Source organism: Saccostrea cucullata, unplaced genomic scaffold (genome assembly GCF_032062105.1).
Source record: "Saccostrea cucullata isolate Sc308-1 unplaced genomic scaffold, CSIRO_AGI_Scuc_v1 ctg396, whole genome shotgun sequence".
Taxonomy (NCBI): domain Eukaryota; kingdom Metazoa; phylum Mollusca; class Bivalvia; order Ostreida; family Ostreidae; genus Saccostrea; species Saccostrea cuccullata.
The window spans coordinates 393,225-404,178 of NW_026933195.1; the positions used below are offsets into that span (position 1 = coordinate 393,225).

The 10,954-nt window shown below is 32.5% G+C and overlaps 1 protein-coding gene across 1 annotated transcript; it reads left to right on the forward strand.

Annotated features, from left to right (window-relative positions):
- Positions 1-1,931: 1,931 nt before the first annotated feature.
- Positions 1,932-10,728, forward strand: LOC134237589 (activating signal cointegrator 1-like). The gene is made up of 12 exons (XM_062719708.1): positions 1,932-2,045; positions 3,473-3,617; positions 4,176-4,289; positions 4,513-4,594; positions 4,754-4,872; positions 5,113-5,261; positions 5,820-6,150; positions 6,464-6,639; positions 8,632-8,753; positions 9,453-9,550; positions 10,031-10,127; positions 10,385-10,728. Exons 1-12 carry the CDS (start codon positions 1,969-1,971, stop codon positions 10,432-10,434), a joined length of 1,560 nt encoding a protein of 519 aa, XP_062575692.1. The 5' UTR covers positions 1,932-1,968; the 3' UTR covers positions 10,435-10,728.
- Positions 10,729-10,954: the final 226 nt, after the last annotated feature.

Sequence of the window (10,954 nt, forward strand, 5' to 3'; positions counted from 1 at the left end):
TGTGAGTGGGAAAAAAATATCTATTGGAAAATAAATCAGAATACTTTCAAACACCATAAATTAGGTTTGCAAAGTAGAATACAAATAAATAACTTTTCTAAGTAAGAAGAATATATTTTGCCTCCAAAAGTACTTGTATTGTCAATGGTGTAACCATTCCTGTCATTGGTGTTAAACTCTGGTAAGTAATGCCAATGACAGTAACACCAATGACGTATTAGTCATAAAATGATCTGGTATCTCTTATCTACCCTGGATAAAGTAAAAGTTTTGTTCATATTGCTATCAGTTCACCTAAAGAACATCTTACGTAAAAGAGTTCAATGAATATCTAAAATTGTTTTGAAATAACGATGGAAACACCACTGACAAAAAAAGTCTGTATACTAGTGTACTTTTTTACTTCTGAAGTCCAGCAATATGTTCTGATCATGAATATCAAAGAACTTTTTCTGTTGTTTTTGGTTAGAAGTGATGTAATATGACTTAGGACTGTTTATATTCTCTTATCAGGAATGATAACTCTTGTGTGGCAAAAACAAAAATACACTGTAGTAACACCAGTGACACAAATTTCTTGTACAGTCATATTTAATGCTGTATCAGTTAAATGGAAGATGGGGTTAATATTTTTTTATTCCAATATATATTCTATTTAACATTTACTTTATGCATACATGATTTTTCTGAAAAAAATTCATACAGTTTTTGGCATATTTATCCTTATTTGAAGAGAAAAATTCCATTGACAGCTGAATTTGGCTGATTGGTGTGATAAAAATCATCTATTGACTTAAATGAAATTAATTATGTGAAAATTTCTATTAGTAAGTAGAAAGTATAGATGTCATACATTGTAAAGCAACAATCCAAAATAGCGAGAAAATAAGAAATAGGATTTTACAAAGAAGTGACACGTATAGCTGCTTTTTTTATATTGACCCTTTTACGCATCACCAGGGACCTATATACTAAAGGGATAGGCAACTCCTTCATCGCCATGTTTTTATACCCAAAACATCACGCAAGACACTACGAATTTTTCAATTAACATTTATTCCCAGTAAACAGAGTGTTTTCTGATTATTATCAATTATTCCTTTTATGTATTGGAATTGATTTATTAATAAATTTTAAATGATAATAATAATATAATTTAAATATAAAGAAAACAAAGACCGAAATCGGCGATTTCTCGGAAATATGGCCGATCGGGGCATGTGCTGATTTTGCATAAAACAAAATTACTACTTAAATAAGGAGTATAATACATGATTAAAACAAATCTTGAATGATTTTTTGACAGATAATTAAAGGATTTGATCTCAAATATGCGATAGCGTTAGAAATATAGTTAATTAAAGTTGACTTACGAAATCCCGCGACTTACGAGATATCGCGAGATTTGCGGTAGTTGCCTATCCCGTTAGTATATAGGAATGAGAGCACCAAATCCCCGGATGAACACATGGCTTTGTTTGTTATGGAACATTAAACAGAATACTGAATGGGTAGGCGTTACGCCATTGGCTGAAATCAGGTATTTAATTGTTTTCATTTTCAAGTAAAATTAATGACCTTTGAAATAAATGATAGGACGAGGGAATATTACAGAAACTATGGAAATACCAGGGAAGATTTTAGGAGTGGGGGTTGATTTTTTATGTCGCGTGTTATTTACTGCGAATCTCTATAAGTTGAAAATAACTGCAATTTTGACCTATAAACGCAATGGGACCATATATTTTTTTCAGTATTTTTTGTTAGGGCTTAGAACAAAGTTTGAAATGATGCTAAAGATTTTTCTGAAATTGTCATAGTAAAGTACTGAGAGGGCCTAAGGTTTGTATGGAGTTCTATGGGAAAATAATTAGTGGTCTTTTCCCATATAGGTCCCTGGCATCACGTAATAAAATTCAATATCCGGAAAAATGAAGACGAGTTTGGTTCATACATTATAATCTTAAAATGGCGACTTCAGTGGAGCGATGGATGTGTGATGAACTATCAAAGCTTGGTTTGCCGGCTTCAGAGGATAATGCCAAGTATGTTGTATGAAAGAAGATTAGAAACTGTCAATGCTTTAATTTTTATACACTTTGAACTAAAATTATTGTGTGTTACGACAGGAAATTACACATTGATACATGTTGTTGTGCAATCTCCAGCTGTTTTCACTTGGCTGAGTCAGCATCTTATTAATAAGAGCTTGACAGTGAAAATGATATCAAGAACATTTGTTTTGAATCAAGACCCATTGCTTCAATATGTAAACAAACACATCTTCATTAACTTTTGGGTTTATTGGATGTAAACATACATATATGACAGCTGTATGAGATTACTGAGTTTCTAATAAAGTAAAACAGATCCTTAAATGAGTGAATTAGTAATGAATACATTAATTATACGTCTATCTTATTTGTTATCATGAAGAAAAAGAAATAAAATTAGTAAATATTCTAATCTCAAGGCTAAACATGTCAACAGTGAAGGTATTTTTTTTCATTACTTTCACTTTTGATCTTCAATAGTAGGAAAAGAATGGGCGTTTTCGGTTTGCTTGATGTGTTAGAAAGCTGAAAAGGAAAAACAAAGGCAAATAAATATATATTTTTTTTAAAGTGTCAAAAGAATTTGTTATTGTTAAGAAACTCAATGAGTATAAATTATAAAGTACTAAAAGTTAAATTTTAATCAACAGTGATCAATACAATATTTTAATTTGAAAGTTGTTTAAAAAATTGTTGTAATGGTAAAAAAAAAATCAAGTAAAAAAAAATTACAAATGTAATGTTACTTGTCTGAATGGAAAAAGAGGCAATAAGAACTAGAGTACTAAATCTTAACATGCCATAAATATAATGATTCATGTCTCATATTGTAAATGTGTCATTTATACTGTTTCAATATTTTTTTTTAAAATAATCTCATAACTATCGGACCTGTATTGATGAACTATTTAAAAAATATGTACATCCTTTGAAAAATGATTATATCACCTCTTTAATGATGCCAACCACTAAAAATGTGTGCAAGGCATATGCAATCCTCCTACTCCTCCTGTGAACCTGGCCCCGAGGTCATAAAGTGTAAATGAGCTTACTTTTGATCTCATTCTCACTTTTCCACCATATATTCCTTTTGTAAAAACGAGACAGATCAAAAGTGAGCTCATCAAAGTTTTATAGCCCTAGAGCTTTTGGTCTGGAATTTCCAGAAGTCCAAGTTTTATGGCCCATCCACAAGTTAGTTACCTTTTGTAGGTTTGAAAGCAAAGCATGAATTAATTGTAAACTTTTATGAGAAAAAAAAATTATATTGCATTGTAATTATAAAATAAAGAGACTTCTCTTAAATGTTTGATTTAATTTTAAGTATTTTTGAAAAATACTAAGGAATTTCAAATAACTTAATAACCACAAAGAAAAAAATGCATACCCCGGTATATTTATAGAATGTTTGCTTGTAGGTATATATTGAGTATTGGGGATGCGACAGAGATTCAGGCGTACATGCTGGAACTGTTAGATGGATCTGATCCCCGGGTCACGACCTTCATCAGTCAATTAATACAGAAATGGAAACCTCAGGAAAAACAGCCAGACAACATCACAGTGAGTGCTATGTTTATATTTACTGCTGAAAAACTTCTGACATTGGCCTAAAATAATTTTGAGTAAACAATAAAACGAATCATGATTATGATATTTTTTGATAGAAAAATAGACATTGGTTTTGTATATGAAAAAAATGCATTTACAAGCAGAAATTTCTTTTAAAAATTTAAAAAAAAAACACAAAAAAAATCTCAATTTAAAATTCTAATGCAACTGGTTACTGTTTTGTAAAAGGCATGTTGAATAGCTATTGCACTATACTGGAAGTAAAAATGTCCCTTGTAAAACTTAGTTTGCGCTGTTAAATCAGCATTCACAATAACCATGATAAAAGTCGCAAACTTTATAACTATGAAAAGACACTTATTCCCTTATTTTTTTTGCATATTTTGCTGTTCTTTAATTTTTTTTTTGTACCCCCTTTTTTGTATTGTCAATACTTTCTTCACCATAACTAAATGGATTTGTATAGAGTTCTACACTAAAAGAATGATGTAAAGTTAAACCATCCATATACATATACATTATAAATTAATGTAAATTTTTTTTTTCTAGGTTTATCGTAAATCTGATCAGGAGGAGGTGTATATCAGTGGAAAAAAATCAAACAAGTCCTCAAAGAGCAGTCAGTCAACAGGAAAACAGAACGAACCTGCCAAGGCAGAACAGGTGTGTTATAGATTTATGATATAGCAAAAATCATCAAACTGAACTTTTGCTTTGAGGTTTGCATGTGAAATAAATTATGTTATGATAAAATTTGACAATATTGTCATCAAAAGATAAAAAAAAAAGCTAGATTTTATGTTGATATAAAGTTTTGCCAAAAATTAAGAATACACTGGTACACATGCAGTCTTCATAATTTTAAAAATGTTAACTATATCCTTAGCCACAGCAGGAGACAAAGAAGACAAAGTTTATTCCACTGTTCAGTCAGGAAGGACAAGCTAAGTCTGTGATAAAACTAGCAGGTAGGCATGAGGTTTCCTAGCTTTCAAACTAAACATGAAAAATACCCCAACCCAACTAAATTTTATAAATGTGTTGCAATGTTCTTTTAAAGAGGCATTGTTCATCACAAAATACAGAACGTTCTTCATGATGTAAACTCGTGCTTCTGTTATGTATAGGACGTCACCCATGTGAATGTCAAGCCACAAAACATAAGCTTATCTCCAACTGTGTCCATTGTGGGCGAATTGTTTGTGAGCAGGAAGGGTCTGGTCCATGTTTATTCTGCGGCAAGCTGGTAAGCAATGGTGGGGTGTGGGAACTTTAAAAATTTTATTTGCAAAATTTCCAATGAATTTAAGATTTAAAGAGATCTTATTTCATGGGAAAAAAGCAAAACATACATTTATATAGCCAAGTTACATTCCAGAAAATCCAATGCTAAATAGTAAATTCCAGGGTTAAATTTATACATGCATACATAGGAAAAATAATGTATTTAGTGTTTAGAGAGAAATAAATGTAGAAATTTTGTCAGGTTTGTACAAAAGAAGAACAGGAAGTGTTGGCTCGTGGATCTAAGAAGAGCGAGCAGTTACGAGAGAGACTGATGAAAGACAAGAGCAGGGATGACTATGAAAAAGCCATACAACACAAAAACAAATTACTGGAGTTTGACAAAACAAGGTTTTTCTGTTCAAATTGTAAAATTTTACATGGAAAGAAGGGAGGGCATAATTGCTTGGCTGCTGTCTGTCAGTCCACTTAGTTTCCGTTCATTTTCTTCACAACCATTGCACATACTGAAATGAAATTTGGTATACAGATATGTCAGATGAATGTCGAGGTCAAATTTTATTTTGGATATGATTGCACCATTTTTGACAGAGTTATGCCCTTTGGACTTAGAAAAATTCGTATTATTTGCAGTTTCCGTTCATTTTCTTCGCAGAGGTTGCACATACTGAAATGAAATTTAGTATACTGTTACAGATATATCAGACAAATATCTAGGTCAAGTTTTGTTTTGGGTACAATCGTGCAATTTCTCACAGAGTTATACCCTTTTGGACATAGAAAAATTCCAGTTTTGGGGGGGGGGGGGCATAAGTGTTTTACAAACATCTCTTGTTTGTAATGACTTAACGAGTATAAAGATTTATTTCAAAGATTGGAATACCAGGCACTGCAGTGAGATTTTTTGTTTAAAGACTTCGGTTTACAACAATTTTTTTTATCAAACAGTGTCAGAAGAACACAAGTTATAGACGATGAGTCGGACTATTTCTCGACGGACAATCGCTGGTTGAGTAATGCAGAGAGGTCAAAATTAAAGAAGAGAGAGGAAGAATTAAGGGCCCAGCGACATGCATCACGGAAGGACAGGAAAGTGACGCTAGACTTCGCAGGCCGTCGCGTGATAGAGGAGAACGATTCAGCTGGAATGAATATGTATGACGTCAATGATGATGTCATCCAGGAAATCCACTTTGGTGTGAAAAAGAAAGTTCCTCCGCCATCGCAAGAAGATCTTCCCGACCTAGTTAATCCCACCATTAATGTGCCATGTCCTAAGGTAGGTTTAATGTCCCTTTTAGCTAGTTGTAGTCCTCCTGATTGGTGTATAAACAGTTGTTTAGTAAGCTCTTATATAAAAGTTTGGGATAAGGGCTTGAAGGGCTTTCCAATATTGTGAAGAAATGAACAAGATTCTGCTCTTATTAAAAAAGATCCTTTTTTGACTAGGTTTCTCTCCTGAAGTATCTAATTTTTTTTTTTTTAAAGAATTTACGAAAATTTTCCAGAAAAGTTTTGAAATTTAGATAAAGAAAGCACTTGGCCAAGTTCAATGTATCTTAATTTTGATTTGATGTCACTCTGCTTTTCAGTTTATACCAACCGGTTCAGAGGACCATACTGTAGAGAGACCCCACAGAAAGGAGGGGGATTTAAGGAGGGAGGGGCTCAGACTGCAGGACAGGGAGTTACAGGAGATGTCCGACGAGGGCGTGTGTCTGAGCATGCACCAACCCTGGGCCTCACTGCTGGTCAAGGGCATCAAATGGTAACCACCAGTCTATACCATTATAAAAAATATCACTGCTAGTCAAGGGCATCAAATGGTAACCACCAGTCTATATCATTATAAACAATATTTATATATACAATATCACTGCTGGTCAAAGGCATCAAATGGTAACCACCAGTCTATATCATTATAAACAATATTTATATATACAATATCACTGCTGGTCAAAGGCATCAAATGGTAACCACCAGTCTATATCATTATAAACAATATTTACCGTATTTGGCCGAGTATAATACGCATTGATGTAAAATACGCACCCCCCTTTTTGAGTCTGAAACGGGGGAAAAAACGCAGTTCGGATGTATTATACGCAACAGAAAAATTTACCAAGCGATGTTCTGAACTATGAAAATCACGGTAATTTGTTACAAAAATCGGCGCGAGGATTAGGTGTCAAAAATTTACTGAACACACTTTTTTTAAGATACACACTTTATAACTTTCTCTTAATCCTGACATTCCGTATCGCGGCAATCTGGAGAAAATTATTTATTCATTTATTTCAACAAAGCACAAGATAATGTTGCGTAAAAGTATTAACAGATTTTTTAAAAGAATAGTTACGGTGATTTTGAAATTATGCGTCGCCATATTCTTAGATGAAATAATTTTATTTCAACAAAGCAAGAGATATTGTCAAAAGTTTTATCAGTTGTCATGTTTAATTTTGGTTCTAGATAATCATGCTTAAAATTATCTTACAATATTTTAACAGGAAACGAAATTGAAACATCAAAGTATTTATTTCTTTAAGAAGACTACGATTTTCCTCTTCTTAATCTTCGCGGATATCTTATTTTCTAAATGATACCACTTTTATTAAAAGTTTTAGCATAATTTATATTTCATTTCTCAACTCTCAATGATTTAAACAAGAAGCCGATAAGTATAAGATAAGGTAAAATTACAATTAACAAGTGTTTAATTGTTTAAGTGCCGTAATCAACACATGCTCACCATGCTCACACATACGAAAGGTCATAAACCGACCCCCAATTTTAACAAAGAAAATAATCACAGCAATTAACATGGCAGTAAATAATCAGTGCTCTAACTGTAAAAACATTGCTTTGGAGTCGGTAGACAATTAATTGCCCCGAGGGGTGTTGATAGGTAATTATCATTTGACCAGCGCACGTGTGTCACAACATTGGCTTCCTTTCGTTGGGACGTATGGAGGGGTGTTAATATTGTTGCAGATTATCACTGAGTTATTTCAAACCTAAAATTAATATTTATTTTATTGTATTTCATTAAAAAAAGATTTATTACTTTGTCTGGCAGATAAGGTGCATGTGCACTATCATTCCGGAAGCACGTGACATAGCTATGAGTGAACGTCTAAAAATAACATCGGTAATGGCGGCCTGCTCGGAGACAATCAACATGCAGCTCAAATTACTTTTAACTTACTTTTTCATGTTATTTGGGCATAAAAAGATTATGAAAGTGACATTTTTAAGAAGCATACCTTCCAACAATAACTTTCCGAAGTTTAAAATATGGCAATTAACAAAAGAAATTGCATATATCTCTAGGTAATACTACAGTATGTACGTATGATAGCCGTGTTTCACCTGAAAGAAAAACTTGTTAAAATCCCATTGTGATGTAAAATACGCATCCCTTTCTCACAGAAATTTATTTTAGAAAAAAAGTGCGTATTGTATTCCCCTAATTACGGTATATATACCCTGTAGTTGAACTTCATTATTTTGAATCCTTGTTGATCAAGAAGTTTTTTGTAGCTTTCATCCAGTTCAAGGTAACAATAGTTGACCATAAATGCATTAGACTTCGAAGAGGAAAATTAATATACTTGACAAAATTTAATAGTATTAAAATGATTCATTTAGTCATTTCATGCCAATCCAAAGGACACTGTATGGTACAGACTCTTTGTTATACAAAAAAATATCAATACACTGTACCAGATCAACAAAGTTAATCTATTTTTGTTATCAGTCATGAGGGTAGAACGTGGTACACGGCCCACCGTGGTAGACTGTGGATAGCAGCCACCGCCAAGGCTCCATCACCGCAGGAAGTGGCTGATGTGGAGCAGACCTACAGATACCTGTATAAAGGTGAGTCTTATAGATACCTGTATAAAGGTGAGTCTTTTAAATACCTGTATAAAGGTCCAATTCGTGTTTATATTACCATATGAAAAAGAGAATACTAGTATTCAGTAAAATTACTTTCTACTTGCTCATCACAAAGTGCTAATATTTGAGTTAGTATGGTTATTACAAGAAATTTATTGTAAGATTCTTTAGATTATTGTATGAGTTACAAAAAAGAAGAAAAAAGATGTTTTTTTAAAGCAAAATTTCAAGAACTATGGAGGTAAATTTCAGAAGGAAAAAAAAAATGTTCTTTTATTCCAAAAAACAAAAAAATGGCAAAAGGAGATAGAACAGTTCTCAGGTAAGCTTGGACTTTCAGTAAGGCGTGGCATTCTGAGTGAATGTAATTAGTGTCTGTAAAATGGCAAATAGATTCTCATTGGTGAAGAACTTAATAGCATCAGGGACTTTAATTGTTGCTGACAGCAGTGAGAAGACTTAAACCCCGCGACTGTGCGGTGCAAGAACTTTTAATCGGCTATTTGCTACACTAGTTAGCATTTGGCCGAATTTCTATCCCATGTATATTTCAACAGTGAAGGAAAGTTGTGCGAATTTCAGAAGCTAATTGTTTAATGTTGAGAATGCCATGCTTTACTGAAAGTCCAAGCTTAACTACATGTACATTGTATACAAAATATGAACTCTGTGTTTCAGATCCCAATCTCCAGTGTCCCACACACTACCCAGTGGGTTGTTTATTAGGATGTGTGGATTTAATGGACTGTCTACCACAAGATCAATACAGGGAAAAGGTGAGGACCAATTAGGGTTATAAAGATTATGTTTCATACGATTGTTTTGTAAGATGTTATTAATCATGAAGTTAAACTCAAAATTTGTAGAGCAGTACTGCAATGTTCAATTTTAATTTTATAAATATTTGGACATTGATAAGTGCAATAAAAAAATATTCCTTAAAGTTTGTTCAAAGATTCAGAGCTCGGCAAAGCTTGAGATCTTGTACATTGATATGAAGATATATTTTAAAAATAAGTGATGTACATGTACACAGTAAAACGTGCTTAGTACGAACACAGATATTGCGAATTTACAGATATAGCAAAGTTATCTTGGATCCCCAGCTATATAAATTTAATGAATATCTTATACGGATATAACGAATTACAGATATAGCGAAATAATTTGAACTAATTTCATAGGTGCCAATGACATTGTTATAAGTGAGTTTTACTGTATTATGATCTCGGTTGACAAATGATTTTTCACTGTAGTTTCCAGATGGTGAATCAGTATCTCCTTTTGTGTTCATTTGTGAAAACCCTCAAGAACTGGTTGTGAAATTCCCCATCAAAGGAAAGCATAAGATATGTAAGTACTCTCTTATTTTAGTGTCCTTTAAAATGTATTATACTCGTAGGTACAGGTAAAATCCATATTCCAGTACAATAGGACAGTCTAGTACATTTTTAATCAATGAAGTTCCAGAAATTCTAACTTAAAGAATGTATTTTTTTAAGTATCACTACTTAACATGCTTACATGAAATGGTAAAAAATACATGTGGTATAAAAAAGAATTACTTTTCTTCATTTTTCTTTAGTTTTTTTATTTTTATTTTTTGACAGACAAGCTTGAGAACCATATATTACAAGCTGCTAAAAAGGGATTGAGGTGAAAATGGTGGGATTTTAGATGGATTTCTCTTTAATATGTTTGATTTAACATGGGATATAATCAATGTTATTTTATTTTTATGCATGAACAGCCCAGGTTTAAAAAAAGTCATCTTCAATGATTGTGCAATGCTTAAAACCAAATGTTCAAATATGTATCGAGATCTATCATTTCTACATCTGCCAATACTTGTTATGTGTAGGGAATACAAAATAATGCTTGTTTTGTTTATAATGTTATTTAATAAGAAGATGTTATGAAATGTTCTCTGAATTATGTTTCAAGAGAAAAATAAATTTTTAAATAAATTAATTAATAATGTATTCGTTGATTCTGTTAACAGCTTTATCCGATCATTCTGCAGAGGCAGAAAACACGAGTTTGAGAAAAATGAAATCCAACATTAAGCCATGGGAGATTCTTTTATCACAACTTTAACTAGCTGTGGAACTGTAGATCCACGAAAAAAATATTTTGACTGAACAGAGAGCTACAGTGTCCCCCATTGTAAAAAGTGTGTT